Below are 26,129 nucleotides of genomic sequence, written 5' to 3' on the forward strand. Positions count from 1 at the left end.
GCTAGGTTTAGGAACAGAGTTCTTATGTCATGGATGAGTGTGTAATATAAGGCAACATATTACTTATTCTTCAAAAGAGCTGAGAAGAGGGAGCTGGATCCTCCAATTATCTTCCAATATAATGAAATGGCCATGACTTTGCAAGCATATGGTGTAACGTGTCCTCCAGCCTTTGAGTCTTGGCGGAGCAAGCGTGCCAATAGTGGTTTTCTTGAACCTTGTGAGTGCACAGCTGGCCAGAAGAGCAGATGTAGTCAGACTGCAGTAGGTGTTTTTAATTAAACTGTTTTGGTAGTCACATGATTGTCATAAAGTGACATCACTCTATGAAAGTTAAAGGTTAACACATGCTACCGCTGGGCTAAATCACTGGACTGGCCCGGGTGGGCCGACAAATCTGAGCAGACACCATCTTTCTTCATGGGCTGTGTGGTGTCTAAACAAGCTAGAAAGAAAGTTCTCCTCGTACCAGGATCTCATTGCAGATGTGTGGGCTCATTTGTGAGGAGAAACATCAAAGGGAGTTTTAGAAATCTCAGCAGAAGCCTTTCACTGGGTTTGTTTAGTTCAGGAACATATTCATTAAGGATGTCGCCCCTTGTTGACGGTCCCATATGTCAAGCTGCAAAGCCGGTGGCACTGGGAGTGCAGAGGGTTTGTACAAGGAGGAAATTGAGTGAATATGTAACAGGAATGTGATGTCACAGGGAATGATGGAGTGCGCTAGGAAATGCCAGTGGGGTGGGTGGACTGTGGATATGGAATCCTCATGTGAAGGGGCCTGTGGGCCTCTAAGCTCACTGTTGCTAGGAACTGAGAAGAGCTCACCAGGGAGGGATCCAATCTGTTATTCCACTTCAGTCACAGCCGTTATGATTAAGGCTGCTGCTGGATGTGGGAAATGGATCATTCTGGAGGAAAAGAAAAATGGTGATTTGGAGAGCGAGAGGGAGAGAGAGATAGAGAGAGCAAGGGAGAGGGAGAAAGGACGGAATGTCCACCATTCGATGTTCCTTTCCCAGAGGGGAATTGGAGCTCTGCATTCCTCACATTGCAGTCCGCTGACAAACAATCCCAACTTTATCCCCTGCACGCGGGGCAGCTGAATGGCAGCAGTGTCTAGGCCGCAGCCCTCTGGAGGTTTTAGGCAAGGGGGAGAGCGATGCCGGCCAGATCAAATCCTACTGCCCCACCACACTTCCTTGCTCCCAAACCAAACACAGGCCTTGCTTAGGTGCTACTGTAGGCCTGACTGGACACTGTGCAGTGCTGGCAGAGGATGGGCCGCTAGGAGCCAAGGGCAAATGCTCACTCATTCTGCTTGCCTAGGCAGTCCGTTTGAATTAGAACAACAAAATTACAGGGTTCTACACTCCTAAATATAGCCAGGAATGGGAATCTTTCAGAATTTAATCATTTCAATTCCGATGGTTTATTAACAGTTCTATTTACAATTCTTTTACAGTTTTACATTTATTTCAAATGCAAATGTTTTAATTTCAATATATTGCTTATATATATAAATAAAATCTTATTGACTCTTTAATAACAAATTGTCACATGAATAACCAGTAGGTAACTGCACTAATTTAGGTTTCTAAAGCCTGACACATAACAACACTATCAGTTCTTGGTTCAAAGTTGTTCACATGTGGAAATGGTTGACTTGTGATTCAGTAAGTGACTCAGAACAAACTCACTAAAAAACGAATGATTCACAAGAGTTTGTGGCAAAGCACCAGTTTATAACAGTCGTTTCGTTCAGGAATCAGTTTTCACTGGTTGTGCTCAATGCGTTTGATTCAGGAATAAAAAGCTTGGGAATCAGACTTGGTTGTGCTGTACAGTATGTTACTGATACAATGAAAAGAACCAGCTCATAAGAGTCATTATCTTGGGAGTGCTATTGATTCACTTATAAGAATAGGCTTGTAAAAGTCCTTAGCTTGGAAATTGTTCTTCTCTGATTTAACTGTATGTTATTGATTCACTAAAAATAACCATGAATATCATTAGATTCCTGATTTCTTTTTTTATATTATATACTGGTGAATAACTCTAAATATAGCAGATTAAATATGGCTGTTTTCAATTCGGGAATACAGGATGCTCCTAGAATTTTTTTCAGTATTTACTGATTTGCATGAATACACACTTTGTGTGAATGAGCTCCTGTTGTATCTTTAATGGCTTTGTGGTTTCAAGCAGGCTACATGGCCGGTTTAAGGGCACCTGGCATAACCCTTCTTAAAAGTTAGAAACAACATTTGCTGTCCAACCTTACATCCTGCGAGACAGAGCTTAAAATAAACTGGACACATCCATCCCAACCATCTAGGATAGACTCCCTCTGAATAAGCTCACTGTCGTGACAGGTGCTGGCAAGTATGAAAACTGATCTGAGAACAGTTTTGGGATTCTGGTTGAGACTGTTCATTTGCATAAGGATGGATAGCAAAAGATGGCAAAGCTGTGCATGATCTCTTCAGACAAAGTATACACTAATGCAGATGATGCTTTGAGGAAACAGTGAGCTGTCCGAGGCTCTCCATATTTACAGTATGAGAAACTCGCTCTTTCCACCCCCTCTTTTCTCAAGGCCATGAAAGCTGCGGGTTGTTCTGCCCAGGGCCAGATGTTCTCAGGTGGGGCGATTGGCTGGAGAGATGCTCCGTTGGTTGTCGTCTCGCCCCACACGTGGTTCTCATGTGAAGTCTGCAGGAGGAATTAGCCTCGGATGTTATCGCAAGCTGGAGATTGAGCCAAGAGCGGCAGCCTGTGGTGTGCTTTGGGGGACGCAAGGCTGTCTGTGGGGCTATGATCTCAGACATCCTCTGTTCCCAGCACGGGGAGTGGAGACCATGGGCAAGGTCACAGTGCATCCCACTGTCTGTGCAACAGTGTCCCATTGTCTCAAGTTTCTTTCGCTGTCTTCAAGCGAAAGACTTTATAAAACTTCTGGAGGGGAATGTTTTTACCCTCCCTGAGAAACAAAATAAACACGACCTCGGGAACGCACTCAGAAGCTGGCCTTCTATAAATAACAGCGCTGTAAGCCCACATTAAATTGTTTCAAAGCACACATAATTCAACAACATCCGCCCTTTTCACAGTAAAACCATTTTATGGGAACACTGGAACTCTGAGGCTTACGTGCAAAGCTTTGAGTCGAAATAAATGTCATTTAGAAGGAATCACAAATAGAAAATCATTCACTGCTGCACTTGTGCATGGGCACATTTTCTTTTTGTATGGTGCTTGGTTGGTTTTAGTTTTATGCTTTGTTTTGAAAATATGATGGTTTTTGCGGCTCGTTTTCTGGGACTGTTTGCCTGTTCATGTTTGTTCCTTCTTTCCATTTACTTAGAGTACGTACACCTTCAGTCAACTTTCTTTTATTCATTAGAATTACTGTATTCATATTGACTTCATATTTCTAATGTATGAATATCGCAAAGTATCATTTATACATTTCTTTCAAAAAAATAATGTTTTTAATTATTTGTAGTTTATTCGTTTTCTGAACCTTTTTCAGCAGATATTTAAAATGTATAATATTTGTAATATTCTCAAATATAATTAGCATAATATATATATATATATATATATATATATATATTATAATTAATATAATATAAAGATAAATTGTAATACGTTTAAAAAATGGTCAGAATTTTTAAAACCCATAATATAACAGTTTTTTTAATTGGCTTTTAAATGATATTTTCCAGTTTTCAAAAATTCAGTTTTTTTTTTCATCATGCACGTATCATAATAATTTGACCAAAATGTCAACCCCACACATATACACATATAAAACATTTAATCATGTCCATTTCTCGCTGTAGGTCTTATTTTGGCCAGAGTGGTTTGGTTACAGTAGAGTAGTGAATTGTCTGCACATCCGTGTTATGATCACAGCTTATGTTAGAGTAGATTTGGGTATATTCAGATCATTTGTACAGTCGGGTGACCATGAGGACATTCACAGGAAAGTAATTATATTGAGACATCTCTCATCAGAGGCAAAGCCCCAGTAAGTAGGGTGTGATTTGGATTTGGCTTCAGAGGAACTCTGTGGAGATCCCATTTCCTTGATTCTTAGAAGCTGTTGCAAAGGGCTGCTGGGAAGTAATGTTCTTAGTCCTTGATCAAGGTTGAAAAAACATACAGGCACCCTAATACTCAAAAACTTTGTTTAGTTTGACAGTGTTTGTGGATGGTTTTTCCACATGATTGTGTTGTTTTCTTTAACTTTTGTTTTATTGTAGAAATCACTTTGCTTTTATTTATGTTTTGTTTGGCTGATATTTTGTTTGGCTAAAAGATGAGCCAAATTCCCAAGGTCCCTATTGAGGAATACTTCCATCATGAGGTATGTGATGCCAAATTTTTGTGCAATCTCAAAGACTAGGGATGATTTAACACTATCACACATGTGAACCTTGCAAACTTTGTTTTTGAGGATTTTCAGGATTGACAAATTACCGTTCATTTCAATCCCGGTCTGTTTTAAAGAGAAACACGTCATCTATATGGTTATAAAATGGACTTTAAGTTCTTGTTTTGTATATGAATTGTTTGACTCTTCTGAAGACCACTGGCGTCAAAACAATGCTGGACCACATTTACTTTCATTGTATACACAGTGAAAAAAAAATACATTTTTCATAGTATCATCTTTATGTTCCACAGAAGAATGTAAAGATTTGGAACAACATAAGGATGAGAAAATTAGGACAGAAGTTTCATCGGGGGTGAACTAACCAATTAAGTCAAAACACGAACCCAAAGTAGCAAACTAAGAAGCAAGAACCAAAAGCTAGCAAACTGTAATTTTGAATAGTTGAATAGTAAAATGCCAGGTGTGTCGTATCCTACTGTGACACCCATATTGTAAGTTAAGTCTTGGCTGAAATAAAGTGATATGGCCCTGTTTTCTTTTTCGTAGAGAGCTCAATGTTTCCTACTCAGTCACTGCTGTGTCAGCCTGCATCCTCCACACTAGCTTTACTGTGACATCATGTCCACCCACAATTCCCTTGTTGGCTTGAACTTCCTATGTCTATGATCAGATCTGTGTAAAACACAAAAGCTCTATGTGTGGAAGAAACCGAAGACAGCCAGGGAGAATTGGTGACTGACATGCGTAGGTGGGTAGGGTAGATATTTTAGGATGACTTTGAGGTAAACAGTTCCTTCCTTTGAAACCGTATCTTGCACACTGATGCTTCCTGTCACATAAAAGATTGAAGTATGCACTAAAAAGTTCAAATGGTTTAAAATTGGGTAATATACCCTATTTTGTTCATTCTGCCAAAATGCAGAGGCTTGATATGGCAGTTGCTATCATTCTTTATTCTCCAAAAATAATTTCCTGTGTAACCAGAAATGAAGTGGCCCCTTCTCTAGCAGAAGGTCAATCACAAGGGTGGTCAGCTCAGGACCTTCCAGGCCTGTAATGAGAAAAACAGGTTTTCTTTATTAAAAAAAAAAAGTCTCAGCTTTCAATGGGGGGCTACTGCTGGAACAAAAGCTCTGTTGTTGACAGGTACTCTCTGGTGGTCTACTCTTTGACAAAAACACACACAGGTTAGCAATATAAGTAAATTATAAATAATTTAAAAAATTAAGTAAAACATGATCGGTTGTGTGATAACAACATCCCACCTACAGTGTTTCAATACCGGTGAGACTTGCAAGCACATTGTTGACACTCAAGAGATGGGTTGCATTACCTTCATCTGAAATCTAACTTCAGGGTATCGCCATGATTTATGAGCCGATATTAAATCTCTCACTAAGCCAGACAACTGAGAAATGGGAGCACAGCCCTACAGAGACTGAACTGTCACGATTAATTACAAAGAAGGAAAGTCAATCTGCATCCATTTTATTTTATTTTATTTTATTTTCAAAATGATTAAAGAATTATTTACATTTATAATATAATGATTTTCTATAGTTTTGCGTTACATAAAGTATTTGTGATTTTATTTGTTGTAAAAGCAGCTGAATGTAAAGAAAGCCGTCGTAGTAGTAGTTAGTAGCAGTTTTGTTATTATTATTCAATTGTTTAATGTACAGTTCTATTTATTTGATTTATTTTTAGCTAAATTAAAGGGGAAATATTTATGTTGTCCATACAAATAGTTCATACACTATTTATTTCTACAATCATGCAGTCTGATTAAAATGAACACGTTCATTCTTTAAGTGGAATGGATTCAGATGAATATGTATCCTCGCTTCAGATGTGCTAGTATCATGCTGTTTATCTTGTGTAAGAGTGATATCAGTTGGAGGAGGTGTGCTAAACTATTCAGACCTGATGAAAAGGTTTTCACATACCATGCTTTAAATGATGTTTTTGACCCGGTCATATCTTAATTACAGCATTAAAGTTTACTGCTTTTCCTCCTGAGCTGCCGACTGAAATTTATGCCTTGTTGAAGAGTTCAGTTTATCTTTTGGAATATTTTCTCTGGCTGATGCTGGCATTTTCTGTGCTTCGGGCGGGATGTAGCAGAGCGAATGAGGGAAACAGAAACGGCTACTGTAGATTCGTTGTCACCGTGAGCCAAATCTAGAAGTGCTTAGACAGCTCTTCTCTTCTCAAAAATGGCTTTACACCACACATATGTGACACATATATTCATACAGTAATTATTTTGTTCTAGCAATAGTGGCCAGATGCCAGAAAAGCATTGAGTGAAACATCTGGTGATCTGCTAGTCACATGCACACTAAGATATTAAAGGATGCACAAGAGACAGATGTCCAAATGGACAGACAATGGGTTTGATTTCAATAGGTACTACTTTGCAGTATTTAAGCATCATATTTAGAGATTAATAATAATATTGTCTATCTAAATCGAATTATATGATATGCTGATCAATTAATCACATCAATAAATAAATGAATGTAAATATGCTGAAAAAATGTGCAGAACAGAACAGAACGCACTGTACAGAACAATGTATCCCATAATGCAATGTGCTTGTGCTATTCACTGTCATTTTTTAGTTTTTCCTTCTTACCTTATTGTTTGATTGGACTGCAAAGAATTTACACAAAATGTGATATTTGACATATACTTTATGCACACTACCAGTCAAAACTTTTGAATTTATTTATTTTTATGCTCACCAAGGCTGCATTTATTTGATCAAAAATAGTGATGACAAAGCTGATATTTCAGTTTCCAGTGTCACATGATCCTTCAGAAATCATTCTAATGAACTATTATTAATTACTATTATTAATGTTGACAGTTGTACTTGTATACATTTTTGTGGAAACTGTGATGCACTACTATTTAACAGTTTCGGGTAATAAAAAAGTTAATTCATGCTTTTAATCATAAAATATGTATTAAATTCATCAAATGTGACAGAATTATTATATTAAAAAATATTTATATTTCAAATGAATGCTTTTCAATGAACTTTCTACTTATTCTATTAAAATTTTCCACATTCAGGATTTTCCAGAAAGAAAAAAATATATATTAAGCAGAAAAATATTTTTGAACAATAAGAACCATTATTAATGACTGAGCACCAAATTAAAATGATTTCAACTTCTCATTTACAGGAATAATTTACATTTTTAAATATATTTAAATAGAAAGTTTTTTTTTTATTCTAATAGTAGGCTATATCACAAAATGACTTCTTTCATTATTCATTATTCCTAACTTTTTTACCGGTATTAGATATCTAGACCCATTGCTGCGGTTATGTGACAACAATACACAATGATATTAGTACATGTGACGTTTATTGTTGCATGAATAGGCAGCATACAGTGTATGCAGTGTATTTTGTCAGTATTCCACTCCAAACAAAGGCAATTAGAAAGAGAGCAAGTTTCAGTTTTTGCAGCTGTATGATTGTTGTAGAGAACGGATAAGCTTTCAGAAGATAATGAGACAGCTTGCTGTTATCCAAGAGACTCAAAGTGATGATGCAACGCTGCAGCCTGGATTCCTCTGCTTGAGAGCTCAAAGGGGGATTTGATTGGATCAGGTATGTCTTCCTCTGTCTTTTTCTTTCTAGTCACCCTCTGGTATATCCTTACTTCTGTCTGTTGTACGTCAAGCATATAGGTCAAGCGCTTCCTTTTTCTGTTCCCGAGTCTTGAATGAAAAGCGTCATTAGCCTTCCTTGTTTGTCTTCTTACTTCTCTTTGTGACAAAAAAATTGTCACATATTAAAAGCCTCAAACGTTTTCAGTTTGAGCTTTGCTCAAGGAAACCTTGAAAAATCACATATTAGCATTACCATATTTGCAACTGTTGATTTCATTAATGACCATCTGAGAGACTTTAATTTATGTTTGTAGTGCAAAATGTTTCAACCATTGTAATCAGATCACAAAACCGTGTTTAAAAAACCGCTCCCCTAGAGTCAAGCTTCAGGAAGCACTCCTGCCTTTAATAAAATCCGCTTTATACATTAGTGCACTGATTCTAACTTTAGATCTGGAAGGTCCATTGAGAGGATGTTTGTCATCCAACTGTGAACTAATTCACCAGATACAGCTGCTGCAATGGCCAACTTATGAGTCATTAATTGAATCATGTGTGCAACACTGCTTGGAAGACGTTCCTTTAACCTCAACTGCAAACCATAAGACTTATGAATAATCCTTTATTTTTGTATTAAGAACAAAAAAAAAGTCTGTGAGGTTAGTCACTAATGTAATTTTGACTACGAATGTAAAAAGACCTCATCGCGTTTTCATCACAAATCTTTCTTTCTGTCATAACATCAGGCTGAAAAATGGAGTAAGCTATTAACAACGTATTATTTTCCTTCTTTTTCTTCATAGGAAGCACTGAGAGAATTTTCTGCTTCTGTGCTTAGTGGCCTCTTCCTCCACTTGGGCTGATTTGGAAAACACCCTCAGCAAATTGACCATGGAGGTGAGTCACAGGACCTCGTCTTTTGCAAACACTGACCTCCTGGGCCGCTGAAGGAGGTAGCACAATGTGTGAAAGTCCCTATGGAGTACATTTCCCCTGCTCTACGGATGTGTTTAGAAAGTTACCCTGCCAACAGCCTCTCGCATGATATCAGCTACCTTGGGCCTCTCTCTAGTGACATCACCCCGTACCCTCGTTTAATGGGCTCTTTCCTTTTGACCCGGGATCGACCCCAAAGCCATTATGGAGATTTTCCATCAGAGATTTTGGAGAGGAGACCCCTGCTTTCTCTAGACTCAAAGAATCATATGGTATCTATAAATCCTGTGTAAATGTGAAAGAATAGTGGAACTGAGTTCGGATGGGTCCCTTTCATCATTTATATTTACAACATGTTTTCTTGTCATTTTGTAATGTCAAATTTAAGACAGTCATAAGCTCAGCGAATGGCTTAACAGGGTACAAAGTATCATTTGTGATGAGAGGTAGCATGCTGTTTAAGCTAATTTTGTTTCAACAGATCTTTGGGGATTTTGTAAGTTTATGCCCTACTCTCTGTTTTTGTACTTCCTAGGGAAGTAAGCCTCTAAAAGATGTTTACAACAAGTCTTTGCCAATCACCATGGAACCTCCAAAATTGTTATCCAAGCGTAAAGGTATGAAGTGATGTCACAAAGTAAGCTTAGAGAAAATGACAGAAAGACTTGAATATGAATTTTTTGAGATATAAGATTAGATGTGACATTCAACTATATATATATATATATATATATGTATATGTATAGTTTGTATGGAAAGTATTCAGACCCCCTTAAATTTTTCACTCTCTGTTATATTGCAGCCATTTGCTAAAATCATTTAAGTTCATTTTTTTCCTCATTAAAGTACACACTGCACGCCATATTGACAGAAAATTATTACAACAATTTCAAATATCTGTTTTCTATTCCTTCTCTTCTGTTTTTTATTCCTGGGATGGCAAAGCTGAATTTTCACCAATCATTACTCCAGTCTTCAGTGTCACGTGATCCTTCTAATAATGCAATTTGGTGCTCAAGAAACATTTCTTATTATTACCAGTGTTGACAAAGGCATGCTGCTTAATATTTTTTTTTAATTTCTGTCACATTTGATCAGTTTAATGCATCCTTGCTGAATACAACATTAATTTCCTTCTTACTGACCCAGTTGTATATTTAACCAAAAATGCGGTCCTGGGGAGGATGTGTGTCATAGTAATGGATGAGTTTGTTCACAGGGTCATAAACACAGGAGAGGAGTTGAAGTGAGCTAATCAGATTCTAACTATGAGCTAAGTATGTCTGTGGATGATCACTGTGTTTTTACAGGGCAAGTCTAGTCTCCAGGTGTTGCCATGATACAAGTGCACTTTTTAAATGATTGGCCTAGTGGTCAAAACCAACACATATTTTAAAGGCTAAGCACTAGTTCTCCCAAGACTTAGCCTATGCAGATAACTTCAACACGTGCATTAGGGGTCTGCATTTAGCTTCCATCCTCAAAATATATAGCATCAGCCCAGGGAAGGACAAAAAGCTTTTAAATTTGGTCTCACATCAGCAAAGAGCTAATGCAACTAATGAAAACTGTGGCAACAGATTTGTGTGAATGACAGTGAGACGTCTACAGACTACAGTTTCTGTTGTTTATCAACAAAGTCTAATAAACTCTGCTGAACTCTCTGAGCTAAACCTGATAAGAAGATCCCAAACTGGATTTGTAGTTTGCCAAAAACCAATGGGAACTGTTGCATTAAAAGCTGACACACATATGTCAGTAATAATTAAAATCTACAGTACAAATGCAGTAACTACATTTTTTGTCAAAATTACATAAATCAAAACACTCTCTTATGCTGCCCGATGCTGCATTTAATCGAAATATAGTAAAAATAGCAATATCGTGACAATAGTATTAACATTTAATGTACATTAACTGTTCTATTTATAATATATATTTTAAAAGTTATGTATACCTGTTACAGTAAAGCTGAATTTTCTTGAGCCACTACTCCAGTCTTCAGTGTCACAAGATCATTCAGAAGTAATTCTAATATGCTGATTTGGTGTTCAAGTAACATTTCTTATTATTATCAATGTTGAAAACAGTTGGGCTGCTTGATATATTTGTGGAAGCCATGTTTAATGCAATTGAATGCATCCTCCCTGAATAACAAAACAAATAAAAAACCCAAACTTTTCAACAGTAGCGAAGATGTTTCTTAAAAAATATAAATAAATATTTCCGGAAATGGCCTTGTGCAACATTCAAAACAAAACAATATATATGAGACTAGAGAAGTTGTTTTCAATGCCAGTTTAAAAGATTTCACCTCAGTTCAACTCTCAATCTGCCTTTTAAGCTGATTAAGAAATAAGTGAAAATGGGTTTGTAGGTGGTAAAAATGCTTTGAATTTGGCAGGAGAAAAAGTGTAGGCTAAGTAAGGGGATGTGGATGTTCTCACTAAAGGATTAATGGCAGATAGGTAGGGAAATGAGAGTAAGAGGGGATTTACACACTAACACACTTCTGCCTTTAACTATCTAGTTATGGAGTTCATTGTCTGTGGAGTCACAAAGGCATGTCTTGTCAATTGCCAGAGTCTGAGCGTGATCCCAAGTTCCCTTTTTCTAGCAGTTGATGTCTACGTCTGCTAACCACAACAGCATACTGGAAGCAAGTGACGTTTAGTTAAAAGGCTATAATTGCATATAGACATGCATTGCATGTTAACGTACCGCAGTGTCTGAATGAAACTCTGTTAAAGGAATAGCTCACCTAAACATGAAAATGTACTCACCCTTGGGCCATCCAAGATGTAGATGAATTTGTTTCTTCATCTGAACAGATTTGGAGAAGTTTAGCATTACATCACTTGCACAATGGATCCTCTGCAGTGAATGGGTGCCATCAGAATGAGAGTTCAAACAGTTGAAAGAAAACATCAAAATAACCCAGCACATGGCTGTATTAATTAGTCCATCAGTTTATGTCATGTAATTGTAAAAAGTTGTGTGTTTTGTTTTCAATATAGGAAGCATTACTATGGACTCATATTTTGGCCAGAAGTAACATTTTAAATGCCTTAATTATGGATTTGTTTCAAACATGCAGAATTTCACTTCACTGGAAATTAAATGATAGAGTTGTTTGTGTTATGTGAGGATGTTTTTATTCAGCTGTTTGAAATCTCATTCTGACGGCACCCATTCACTGCAGAGGATCCATTTGTGCATTGAGCAAATGACTTGAGGTTGAGTACATTCTCAGCAACTTTTCATTTTTGGGTGAACTATTCCTTCAATATCCATCTACAGTGGATTCATCTACTGTGACAATGACACGTTTTGACTAGGCATACTGTATACAGAGCACTAGTTCTGCCCCTGGCGTGTGAGTGTGTTGAATCCTTTAGCAAATATCACTTCCTTTAAAATGTTGCCACACCAACACACTCATAACTTTCCAACGTAACCAAAAAAGTCTGCTGAGATTTTAAAATACACCCTTAACCAGAGGCTGGTGTGCATGCCGTGGCAATCCAGCCTGTCATCTTTGCATTTTATTACAGGGGCTCTCTGCGCCTAAAAAAATTTAAGCACGGTGAAATCATTCATTTTCTGGTCTGATGTCATCTCAGACTGTCCATAATTGCCGGAGTCCGGCGTCTTGTGTCTATAATTGGTAGAGAGACCGCAAACTCTCTGAGAAGACACTGTAGGTGGGTACTGGTGGATACATTATTTTGTCATAAAATTGAAGCGGGAGGTCATCAAAAGGAAAACCATTTTTTAAGTCTTTTCTTTTTTCTACTCCTTTTTTCTTTGTGGTTTGAAAACCAGGCCTTCCAGGCAAGTTCTACTTGTTGTCTGTCTGTCAGCACATTTTAAATGTATGTCGATAATTTTATATAATTTATGCAACCATAGAAGCAATAGAGGTTATTTTAGGATGGAGGCATTGGAGGACAACAGGAAGTGCTCACTTATAAAGGTAGTCAAGAGGAAGTGGTGAAAATTTGATTATATTCAAGTCAGTGAAATGTTGCTGGTGTTATATTGAGGACAATATGCCACAACATATTTGCTTAGTTTTTTTTAGGACAGATGTCATCTGATGTCACCCCATATGGAATGAACTTTAATTTAGCTTTTTAAACATGCTTTGCACATTTGAATGAATAGCAATACAACCTTGAGGCACCACGTCACAATCCTCCCACAGAAAGAGTGTGATGAAAAGTGTAGGAAGGTTCATAAAAATTCAATCTCACCCTCCCTCAAGCTGCAAAATAAAGCCAAACAGTGCATTTTAAACGAATATTCTGGGTTATTTAAAACTTTATGTCTAGGAAAGTTCTCTGTATTACTACAGGAAACACAAAACGTTAATTTGTCAAAAGGAGATGTTAAATTATTTGAACTGAATAGAGAAAAAAAGATGCAATGAGAGTGAATAGATAAGACTGTCAGTCCTCAACGTTTAGACAAGCATCTCGTTTTGTGTTCCACAAAAAGAAATAGTGTGATGAGATGACATGAATGACATAATATAAATTACATATTAATTTCTGGAACTATTTATTTAGTCATTCTTATCTGTTTTGAGTCTATTGCACTGCTTTCCTACATTGGAATATTGATATTACATGACACAGTGCTGCCATCTGTTGCTCAACTCATGTTGCACCTGTTGAGTTTATAGTGTAGTAAATTAAATGCCCCAAATGATCTATAATTTTCACACGCGGTCTGATGCTTTAACTTAACGGGGCAAGTGATAAGCTTGAAATGTACAGACAAATGACAGTTGTGAAATATCGAACTAGGCTACTCAAAAAACATTAAATAATAATCAGTAAATACACTTAATAAAGAATGCAAAAATTGCTGCGAAACATTGTACCGTCTTACCGCAATATGGTAAATGATGCATTAACGTATCTAAACATATATAAAAAAAGAAGAATAATAAAAATAAAAATTAAGACAGAAAATACAACAGGCCCAAGCTGCAAAGTATAAAGTTTGTCTGCTGCAAATGTCTTTCCTAAAAAAAAAACACTGAACTTTTATCGCCCCCTAATAACGACTAGGCCTAGCTATATTTAGATGTTGTCATAAATCCAGATGGATTGATTGACAGCTCCGACTGTCTCGAAGGCCCCGCCCCCTCAGCTCAACCGACCGTGCAGAAGCAACTTATGCGTGGGAACAAAACTTCTTACATTTCGCTGAATGTAGATTAATGTGACATAACGTATTATAAAACACATCACGTTTTCACTTAAAGCATATTAATGCGCACACAATGACGCGAGAGGAGGACCTGTTGCGGATTGCTAAAAAACTAGACAAGATGGTGTCTAGAAATAACATGGTGAGATCCTAATTTTGACGCAATGCTTCACGCTGTTTGTTTATGCGATCTCGGTGCATGCTGCTTATGAATAACTCTTTTAAACTTTTTTGCATGTGTATTTATGCGGTTTTAATAATGCTTAATTTAGATACAGGCGTGCACAAGCCTTGTTTAATTGTGTTGGAAGTGAGAGACCGTAATGTGTGTGTATAATAGGACTACAGAGACGCATGTGACAACAGTTGGCTGAGGATTGCGCAGATTTACTTTCAAGGCAGCTCTACGAGGACCAAAGTGTGATCAGTATAGACAGAGTTTTGTTGACATGTTTGTATGCATGTTTTGCTAAGACTTATTCGTATATATGTATTGGATTCCTCGTAGTAAATGGCACAAGGTCGTGGAGGCGGTGTGTTTTGGCCGACATAAATATTTTTTTACATGCACGGGCAGAGAATTTAAAGGCATAGTTCATCCAAAAATGAAAATGAAACTTCTGCAGTAATTTCCTCACTCTTATGTTGTTCCAGTATGACATATGAATGTGGAACACAAATGCATCAGTGACATTGAGTTATTATAATGTATAAATAAATATATATATATTAAATACTATTAAGTAAAAATGAATACAGTTATTCTGTCATTCAATAATTGTTAAAATACTAAAATAATGATTTATCTCCCTGTTTGCATAGGATGGAGCTCTAGATCTTCTAAGAGAATTGAAAGATTTCAACATGACACTGAAGCTTCTTCAGGTATGTTTGCAGGATCAGTTGTATTGACATACTTTATTAATTCCTTTAGGGAAATATAGCTGCAAATCAAAGGCATCTCAGACAGCCTTGGACACATGTAATGTGTTCAATATGGACCTTGCAAAACAAAAAATCCATGGCAGGAAAATCTGGAAAGAATTATAATAGAGAATTTTAAAATGAAGATGTAAGACAGACTTGTGAATAATATAACAGCTATGATACACCAGAAAGATTAGTACATTTTGCTACATAAATGCAGCTGCTCTTGTTAACATCACAGTAGGTTGTCTGATATCTTGCGCTTCGTTTGTCTAAGAGTCTAGATTTACTTTGTTCCAGGATACAAGAATCGGCATGTCTGTCAACAGAATAAGAAAACATTGCACCGACGAGGATGTTGTCAACTTGGCAAAGATCCTTATCAAAAATTGGAAGAAGCTTTTAGGTAGGTGTAATGTTTTAAAAAAAGTTATATAGTTCTTTTTTTATGTTTTTAAGTTTAAAAAAGTTAATTTATTATATTATCATTTATTTATTATATGGCTTAAAATGTAATGGTTTAATGCATTTATGCCTTTATATCTTCATCAGAATCGGCTCAAAACCAAAAGTCTGAGAGGTCAAATGAGGTGAAGAATGGCAATCATCCAAGCAAGCCATCAGGGTCCCCCAACAGGACCTCTCCTGAGAGAGAGTCCAGGTATGTTTGCTGATATCAGGAAAAAACATGGAGGTATTCCAGACACAGCTTTATAAAGTGTTATTTACCCTTCACAAACAGCTCAGTTGATAAGCGATCTGACCAATCATAACACTGAATCCACAATTTTGTCTGACAAACATATCAGACAGGAGAGTGTATTAACTTTGGTGGACTTAAACTTGAAAAAATGTGTGTATTGAATAGGACTGCACAATTAATCGAAATTAAATTGCAAAGGCTATTATCTGCTATTGTTTTGTGTATCTTTCAGTGAAGCACAGTTCTTTGAGCAGTAGTAAATCTCCATTCAAAAATCAAAATATGCCTCAAATAAGAAATCCAGGAAAGCCTATTGCTTCAGTTGAATAAACAGAAGATTTAACTACTTTCATTGTTTCAGCGTGACTAATAAACACAAGACTATGGCAATATATAGTTTATTTGACTTCTTCTCATCATAATTTTCATCATGATAAAGTATATCTATAATAAAATTATAATCAACAGGGCTTTTATCACTGCTTATACAATGAAATATTGTGTGCCTTAATTATTCTGTTTAAAGGGATAGTTCAGCCAAAAATGAAAATGTGTTGTTTATCTGCTTACCCCCAGGGCATCCAAGATGTAGGTTTCTTCAGTATAACACAAACTGAGATTTTTAGGTCAAACTGTTGCAGTCTATCACTCTTATGATGTAAGTGGATGGGAATCACTGCTTAAACATGTAATAAAAAATAAAAAAGTGGACTTCTCAAGTGGACCATTGACGAACAGACCATTTGTTGTATGTCTCTACACATCAATGTATCATCACGAGCTACATGGTTTAATTTTGTTTTGTTTGTGTATGTTTGCTTGTAAGTTTTATTGAATGTTTATTTTATGTATTCCCATCCACTTAAATTATAAGACTGATAGAATGCAAAGATTTGACTTAAAAATATGTGTGTTCGACTGAAGAAACAAAGTCACCGACATCTTGGATGCCCTGGATTTAATTTTTGGGTGAACCATCCATTTAAGAAATCAGATCATCTCACAGAAGGATTTATTTCTAACACTCGACTGATGTTATGAAGAGAGTTTGGAGTAAAAATATTTTATTAAATGTGGTATTTTCACATGCTCTCAGACGGAGCAGCATTTACTGCACAGAGCCATTGTTCACTGAGAAGATACACAAACAGCTGTAATTATCGCAAACAATTTAGTTGATTACATAATCCTACGATTATATAGTCTGCGATAATGAATGCAATTTTGTATAGCTTGTCAGAGAACTACGGCTCTGTGTAGTAAATGCTGCTCCACCTGAAAGCAGGGGATATAGATTTACTACTAATCACAGAACCGTCTTTACTGACAAAAATTTGCATAACAATCTTTCGATTAATCGTGCAGCCGTAGTATTGAATGATGTCTTTCTGCAGTTAAAATAAAAAACATTTCTGATGTTCATTCATGTTCATTTCAAGCTTTAAGTGAATATAAAAGACGATTGGTTCACATGCCGCTTGACTTCATTACATACTAGAAGACATACGCAATGTTTTTGTGAAGGGTCACTTAAAAGCTTTGGGAATCTCTTCCTGTAAACATACCAGAGGATGGTATGTTTTTTATACTAACATTGATTTATGCAAAAGGGGATATAAGCAAAGACTTGTTGTTTGCATTATGAAGTGTAACTTCTTTATCTCTCGTCAGTCCACGAAGGTTAACAATGGAATTTAAACCAGACTTAGACTCGAACAAGAAACTTGATGAAAAACACAGAAGAGAGAAATGTGATGCAGAGCTCAGGAATGAAAAACGAGAAGGTGAACAGAAAAAAGAGAAACAATCTATAAACAATAAAAGGGAACGAGAGAGGTGAGAAGCCCATGTGATGTATAAAACCCCTCTGCCCCTGCAAAACCATGCCATTAGATTGAGGAGTTTTATGTGCATTCTGTTCAGGAGAGATGCAATGAACAGGGATCATCTTCCCTCCCCAATGACGCTTTCATCTCTGCCTCCCAAGTGTCCTCCGGTTGGGGAAGTGAAGAGGGAGAGGTTAGGGCTTGTGCATGCGGTTAAAGCATGTGACTGTGGTTAGGAGGAAGCACTTATACCACACAACAAAACATGCAGCTGTTTCTGATCATCTAGAAAAAAATATTTTCTTTAAAATTTCACAAATTAACAACTGCATTTTTTATTTTATTTTTCTTTGCACGTTCTCTGCAACTTTGTAGTTCTTCTATTGGTGGAATATAAGAACAGTTTTTTCTGTTCATGTCCAACAGCATGTTGAATTAAATTTAAACAGAACAGGAAGTGGAATTTACTGAAAAAAAAAAATGTTTTTTTTTTTTTTTTTTTTTAAATCAACAAGAGGAATTTCTTTGGTTAAATAGTAAAAAAAAAATTGCATCATTAATTCTAGACTATGTCTTTTTTTCACTGAATTATAACATAAACGTTTGTTAACTGATTAGACATTCACTACGTTTCATACGTTTGGGGTGACTAAATATTTTAGAATAAAGTCTCTTATGCTCGTATGTCTGTACTGTCATCTGATTAATTCAATGCATCATAAATTAATAAAAAATCTTACTGACCTCAACATTTGAAAAGTAGTTTATTTCTCTAAACCTATAGCTAAATACTTGTAACAAAAAAACAATCACAAAATATATCAATTTATTAAAAAAATATACTAGCACTCATTAATTTCTGTCTTCCTTCTATTCAAATTTGAATTGCAGTTCTGCATTGTATTTGCTACATCAGTTCAAATTCAGGAATTAACTTAAAAAGTTCTTAGTTCTTAATGGTGCATGACCCTGGTGCCATGTTTTTTATTTATTTTTTTGCTTTTGCTATGCTTTTGCAACCGTGGTTGTCCAGTGTAAAAGTGGAAACAGTAATGTCAGATGAACTTTCACTTTTGTTTAGGAAAGATGCTCCTGTTGATTTTTTCCCTCCTGCTTCAATCCATTCCCACCCTCCTCTAAGACGCTCATCAGTAGATGTAAAGAAAGAGAGGTCAGAGCATTTTGCATGCTTGGACATGTGTTAGTTAGGAATGTGTCATCGAAATGCAAAAAGTTCAATTTTCTAATGTAGTCTATTATTGCATACTACCTACAGTGGTAGTTGATACATCAACCAAACACTCAAAAAAGTTTTTTTTAAAGAAATTCACAATTTTTAATTTAAGTAAGGACACATTCAAATTTAAGTAAATATATATATACTCATGGTTTCTTTGTGTACATTCAAACAATACAAATTGTCACCTTTATTGACACTGAAGACTGGAGTAATGACTACTTGAAATTCAGTTTTGTCATTGCAGGAATACATTTTATTTTTTAATATATCACAATAGAAATAGTTATTTAAAATTACAACAATATTTCACAAATTTTCAGTTCACATTTTTTTTTCAGTCAAATAAATGCAGACTTGATAAACTTAAAAGACTTATTTTCAAAATATAAAAAAAATCTTACTAACCCCAAACTTTTGAACAGTAATTGATATCAAGTTTAAATGCTAAATTTGTTGTTTATGTCTCTTGTACAGAAAAGACTCTCAGGGTCCTTTACAGTCTTTTCTCAGTAAACATCCCTCCATAGATGGAAAGAAAGAAAGGTTGGACACTGTGCTAGAACTGCATGCAGTGTGTGACAAGAAAACATCTACTTTTTTTTAATAAGCGTTCTCCTTCAAATTGAATCAACATTTCACTGCTTGTTTTCATGCAGGAGAGATGCACCTTATCCTTTCTTTCCTCTTCATCATCAAATTCATCCTCCTCCTATTCCTATCCCTAAGCGTTCATCAGAGGTGAAGAATGAAAGGTCAGGGGTCGAACTCAAGAATATTCAGATTTGTATTATTTGTAAGAATTATAGTACATCTCTAACATAGGGAGTCACTACCAAAATATCTATCTTCACAGGAAAGATCCTCCTGAAACTTTACCTCCTCCTGCTCCTATCCTTTCTTCTCCTCCTCCTCCCAAACGTCCATCTCTAGAAGAGCCCAAAGAAAGGTCTGAGCACCTTTCAGCTAAAGAGGGTTTGTTGCCAGTGAATAGAAAATCAGTGTAATATATCATTATTGCTTTTGTTTTGGAAAATAACAGTCGTTGTTGCTCTAAATCATTTGGCGTTAAATCAATGGGAAATTGTAAATGATCATTTTTAGTTCACTAGATGACCAAGTATCACACATGTGTTTCAAGTTTTCCTTTGAAATGCCACAGTCGAACTGTATATTTCTTGCCTAGGGCAAAAAAAGCACCTGATCCGAATGCCCCGCTTCCTCCTTTACCTTTTCATCTACATCCTCCTCAGAAACGCGAGATGAAGAAAGAGAGGTCAGGGCTTGGTGTGTTGTCTTTTTGATTAAACAAAGTACTGCTAAACCTTTTTTAGCATCATTTTAGTGTAACACCGTGTTCTAACCAAGCACAATGTTCCTTGTCTCGTAAATAATCAGTCACTTTCTTCGCTTAGAAAAGAAACGGCTGAACCCAGTGCTCCTCTTCCTCCTGTTCCTCTCCATCTTCAGCCTCCTACACCTATGAAACGTCCCTCATTAGACGCAAAGAAAGACAAAGAGAAAGAAAGGTTAGGGTCAGGCGAACTGGAAATCATGTTGATATTAAAAGCTGCATGCCTGTGTTTTTACTTAATTACTTCATTGCCTGAAAAAGAACTAAAGCCGTTTTATTATAGAAAAGAAACATCAGACCCAAAGCGACGGACTTCTGAACACAATGAGAAAGATAGGTCAGAAGCATGATGAATACTAACGCTTGGACAAGATCATTGTTGGGTGAAATTAAACTTGAGGTTGCAGTGTTTCGTCTTAACTAAAGTGTTGATGTTATGAATTTCAAGAGATATTACCTTAATTTACTCACTTACTAGAGCTTTCATTCGTCAAAAAGCAAGTTTTCATACAAGTGTGCTACAATCATAAATCAGGATGAGTAAATGATGAACTCTCCTTTTAATTTAATTTGAGTCTTTGTGGGGATGATAATTGATCACCATCCTGTAACGACAATGACAATGCTTCTTTTTCAGAAAAGACACAAGTGACAGCAAACCACTCAAAAGGCCATCAATGAAGATCGAGATTGAGAGGTGCGAATAGATGTTTTGCCACAGAATGAAGGCAGAGGGCAGCAGAAGCGCATGCGTTGCTCTCATTTTGTCTTGAAATACTCGCGGTTTCCTTGAGTTCATTAAAACCATACAAATTGTCACCTTTATTCCCCCTTTTGTTTCTAGACAAGACTCTACAGGTTCTAAAAAGCTCCATTCTAGAAAGCTCAGCCTGGATGGACGGAGAGACAGGTCTGCTCATGCATCACTTCTCATTAAAAGTGCTGAAAAGATCTATGAGATTTTCATGGCAAAGAAAATCAGGTGTTTGTGTTTTACGCTTTTACTGCAGTAAGGACTCTACTGACTCCAAGTCAAGCCATCACCTTTTGAAAAGACAATCAAGTGAACCTAAATTGGAGAGGTAACGTGTTACAGCAATGCAGTAGTAAAATATTTAAACCCACATTTGTTTACAAAGGTACGTGCATGTTCATTCATGTTTTCTACAGAATGTATGAACTCTCATGTCCTTTTTCTCCAGGAGAGATTCTACTAACTCCAGGTCTGGAAGCTCACCTCAGGCCAAGAAATCTAATGAAAGGCAAGAACTATATTTACAGTAGCCTCATTTAGCTGTGACCAGCATGCCATTTCTGCCCGCTTCGTGCCCCAGATGGAATACTCCAAAAAAACCATTCAAATAATAAGTCAACAAATCACAAAAATAATGTTGTTTCACTGATAGCAGTAATACATAATACTGTTGGGATGTACAATTTAAGTGTATTGTTTTAGTCCATGACTTTCACACTACATATGCTTTGTTTACATTATATATTAAATCTAACCCTCATAGTTGTGTTCTAGTCATTTTAACCCAGAGAGGATTTTCTTTTTCCCCAAAAATGCTAGTTAGTGTTATTGCTTTGGTCTAAATCCTGAAAACTTTGCATACGTATAAACTCAGATTAATGATCATTTCCAAAAAGAAATACAAAACCTGTGCTAATATAAAAAGAGTTAAGTCCAAAATGTATGCTTTACAGTCAAGTTTTTAAAAGACTGATTATTTTTGAAGTTAGGTAAAGGATTTTTAGCACATCACAAAGGTCAACGCTGGAATATACCTCACAATTTCAAATCTGAGCAGGTTTGAAAACACTTGGCATCATACAGTTGGCGACTTTGTAAAAGGTTACAGAGAAAAACTACACTAAACAACATAGGATCAAGTCATTTTGGTGACAACTGGATCATGCAGAAACATGTGCCTTGATGTTGGAGATGCATGACAATAAAAAAAATATATATATGCTAAAATCAAAATGTTTAATTATCTGCCAACTAAATGGAATCATCGTCTACTTTGTGTCCATCATACATGATGCGATTTTGTTGTCTGTCATCTCCGTCTGACTTTTGTGGAGTTCACACCTCCAGGCTGTAAATCGGGGAGTACATCTGCACAAAAGTTGTGTAGTGTAATCAGCTTTAAGTTGTGTGAAATAGAATTCTCAGTTCCTGCTTTGGTTTAACTGGAAGTCCAATTGTCATAAACATTGACATTAGAGAAGTAAAGACTTCCTGTTTTCCCTATACAGCAAGAGTAAACCAGAGACCCCAAAGACGCCCACAACACCCACAAGCCCCCTCTCCCCGTCGTTTAGCTCCAGTGTGGGTCCTTTATCTCCTCGTCTGCAAACTGGGGATCCCATCAGGGACAAATGCATTGAAATGCTGACTGCTGCGCTACGTACAGATGGTAAACAAAAACAAACACTCGACACCCACACAGACATGCTGACATATATTGTGTTGATGCTCATTATTTGGCAGATGATACTCACAAAGTGCTTTTCCTCTTAGATGACTACAAAGACTATGGGGCAAACTGTGAGGGCATGGCAGCAGAACTCGAGGATCATATCCTTCGTAAACATATCTGTTGACTAAGTCAAACTAAGTGCAGAATCATCTTGAAAATATTGTTTAATGTTTGAAAGTTGATTTCCTTAACTGTGTTCTTCTGGTTACATATCTACCAGGAGATAAAAGCCACAGATATGAAATACAAGAACAGAGTTCGCAGCCGCATAAGTAACCTCAAAGATCCCAAAAATCCCAATCTGCGTAAAAATGTCTTAGCTGGAGCCATCGATTTGAGCCGCATCGCCATCATGACTGCTGAGGTGGACTGCACATATTGGACCTCTTAAATAATTCAGTTTATTTGTAAAATTTTTGGTAACACTTTAGTATAGGGCCCAATTCACACTGATAACTAGCTGCTTATTAGCATGTCTATTATTAACATATTGGCTGTTTATTAGTGCTTATAAAGTACATATAATGCATGACATCCATAATCCTACACAATTCCCTAAACTTAACAACTACCTTATAAACTATAAGTAAGCATCAAATAAGGAGTTAATTGAGGCAAAAGTTATAGTTAATGGCTAGTTAATAGTGTGAATTGGACCCTAAAATAAAGTGTGACCAAATTTTTTTTTAAATAATAGTAATTATAAACAAAATAATAATAAATATGAATTACAGGTTAAAAAATGTTGTTCAGGAAAAAGTCAGTAAAAAAAGCATCAATAATATATAAGTTTGTCTTTAAATCAATATTTATCTATTTTTTCCCAGTAAAAATATAAAGTGGTAAAATCGAATAATAATTATAAAACAATAATTGTTTTCAGAGAACGTGCACTATTTTTTTATGTTTTTTTGGAAGAAGACACTTATGTTCACCAGAGCTGCATTAATTTGTTTGAAAATACAGTAAAACAGCACTGTGGTGTGCAATGTTAATACAATTTGAAATAAATATTTTCTATTTTAATACATTTTAAAATGTATTTTATTTCTTTGATGGCAAAGCTGAATTTTCAGCGGTCCTTCAGTTTTCTGTATCAAGTGATTTTTCAATAATCAGTCAGATATGCTGATTTGATGCTCAAGAAACATTTGTACATTTTAAAAACCCCTTTTATAAATTTAATGCATCCTTGATAATTAAAAGTATGAATTTTACCGGACCTCAAATCTTTAAACAGTAGTGTATCTTCAAATTATTACCGTATTGGCCCAAAATGATGTAAATAATATATACTTAAAACAAGAAAAACACTTTGCCCTGTAAACAACAATTTGTCTTGATTCCCAGTAAAATGTTGCAAAAGTTATTTTGTTACGTAAGTTTATGTTTCTTGATAAACGCTATGTTCCTGCCATTGTAGGAGATGGCTAGTGATGAACTGAAACAGTTGAGAAACGTGTTGACCCAGGAGGCCATCCGAGAACATCAGATGGCCAAGACTGGAGGAACCACCACTGACCTGCTGCAGTGTGGCAAGTGCAAGAAGAAAAACTGTACCTACAACCAGGTACATCAATAAAACTTATCTTACAGTTATTAGCTCCAGATAATTATCATGCATAAGAGCCTAGTAGTAGAGCCTAGTAATGCACTCTTAAAAAAGTCTTTCATGTTGTCCCTTTTGTAGAACCTTTGAAAGCGAGTCCTCCTGAGCCGATTTTTACAAAGAACCCTCGAGTCATTAAATGAGCCAGTGGTCATAAAAAAAAAATTCTTATAAAAACAGTTCTTGTTACAAAGGAACTTTATCTTATTGAAGGGAAATGAAATGTGCTTATGAACTAATTCCTGCTTTTGATTTTGCCTGTCATTTTTTAGGGAATTAAATATACTCTAAATGTTTTGTACATTTACAGGTGCAAACCCGCAGTGCTGATGAACCAATGACCACCTTTGTGTTGTGCAATGAATGTGGTAACCGCTGGAAGGTCAGAAAAAATATGTTTTGGCTCATGTATTTACTATGTATTTCTAATATTGCTGTCAAATGATTAATCGTGTCCAAAATAAAAGTTTTTGCTCACACAAAATATGTGTGCGTACTGTGTATAATTATTATGTGTATATAAATGCACACACATGCATGGATATATTTTGAAAATATTTATAGGCATATTTTGATTCATATAATTTATATTATTTATAAATATATTTAATATATAAATATTATTTTTTTCTTAAAAATATACATGCATGTTTGTTATATATACATAATAAATATACACAGTACAGACACGTATATAACAAAAACTTTTTATTTTGAATGTTTAATTGCAATAAAATGTTCGACAGCACTCATTTCTAAACAAACCATTGTGCAATAGAACCGTGCAAGTAACACAAGTGTCTTTTAATGTTTTTTTTCTAGTTCTGCTAAACTGAAGCCAGAACTCCAAGAACAATGACCATGTAGGATTCCTCATCCTTTTTTTTTTTTTTTTTTTTTTGGAAGAGAATGTAATATAACATTCTATTCTACCAGAAAATGGCCCCAAATTTATAATAGGTAAATTAAAGCTGCAGTCCGTAACTTTTTTGATTTCAACATTTATATAAACAAATACACCGTGAATCCATTTTCCAAACCTTGTTTTTGACTTACCCTGAATCACTACGGTACACCTATAATAAGTTTTTATAGTATTTTAGGTTTGGGTAGGTGCCGCTGCAGAGTAGTCCAGTAACTGCGTGATTCATTTCATCATAGACATAAACACACAGAAGTACAATGTTCTGTTTATTGACTGCTAGAGCACCAAAAGTTATGAACTGCAGCTTTTAATCTTTAACTTTTACTGAGGAACAAAACATAGCAAAGAGGGTGTTCTGTTTATTCTTAATTGAAGTGAAAATTAATTACCTAGGAAATGTAAATCTGTTTAAAATGTACACTTTTATACTGTTTTATGAAATGCCAGAACTAATATTATTATTATTTTTTTTTTACTTGATTAATCAGTTTACTATGCAGAATTTTATTGTGGTCAGATGTTAAAAAATTAAAAAGGAAATTCAAATTTGAAAATGTAATATGTAATTTATCAAGAGAATCCTAATCTATTTCAGATGTAGCAGCTATAATGTTTAGTAAAACACAGATAATTATTTTAAATGGATCTAAAACACTCTTTTTTCCCTTTTTTTATTATGGTAAAACATAAAATGTTACAGCGATTAAAACGGTTTAATTCAAATAATAAATGTAATATTGATTTGAATAAATTGTTATATTGATGTTTTTGTAGTAGTAGTTTTGGATAATTTAGCTATTGTTGTCCAAAGCTCATTAAATATGCTTGGCCTCTGTTCAGTCAGGTGTGACTGCACTTGTCAACCTCCTAG

General features: G+C 35.7%; 1 protein-coding gene across 3 annotated transcripts; it reads left to right on the forward strand.

Moving 5' to 3' along the window:
* The first annotated feature begins 14,111 nt into the window (after positions 1-14,111).
* tcea3 (transcription elongation factor A (SII), 3) lies at positions 14,112-25,243 on the forward strand. Of its 3 annotated transcripts, XM_052579137.1 has the most exons (23): positions 14,112-14,333; positions 15,014-15,076; positions 15,419-15,524; positions 15,671-15,779; positions 17,493-17,657; positions 17,745-17,840; positions 18,729-18,818; positions 19,362-19,430; positions 19,544-19,639; positions 19,741-19,833; positions 20,071-20,160; positions 20,300-20,413; positions 20,522-20,575; positions 20,876-20,935; positions 21,083-21,148; positions 21,249-21,320; positions 21,441-21,500; positions 22,501-22,661; positions 22,766-22,821; positions 22,933-23,088; positions 24,148-24,294; positions 24,644-24,715; positions 25,156-25,243. In XM_052579137.1, the coding sequence occupies exons 1-23, from the start codon at positions 14,265-14,267 to the stop codon at positions 25,162-25,164; spliced, it is 2,073 nt and encodes a 690-aa protein (XP_052435097.1). In that variant the 5' UTR covers positions 14,112-14,264; the 3' UTR covers positions 25,165-25,243. The 3 variants fall into 3 exon arrangements, with proteins under 3 accessions (XP_052435097.1, XP_052435098.1, XP_052435099.1); XM_052579138.1 differs by lacking the exons at positions 17,493-17,657; positions 17,745-17,840; XM_052579139.1 differs by lacking the exons at positions 17,493-17,657; positions 17,745-17,840; positions 19,362-19,430; ... (3 more) ...; positions 20,300-20,413; positions 20,522-20,575.
* The last annotated feature ends 886 nt before the right edge of the window (positions 25,244-26,129 follow it).

This window comes from Carassius gibelio, chromosome B16, assembly GCF_023724105.1.
Source record: "Carassius gibelio isolate Cgi1373 ecotype wild population from Czech Republic chromosome B16, carGib1.2-hapl.c, whole genome shotgun sequence".
NCBI lineage: Eukaryota > Metazoa > Chordata > Actinopteri > Cypriniformes > Cyprinidae > Carassius > Carassius gibelio.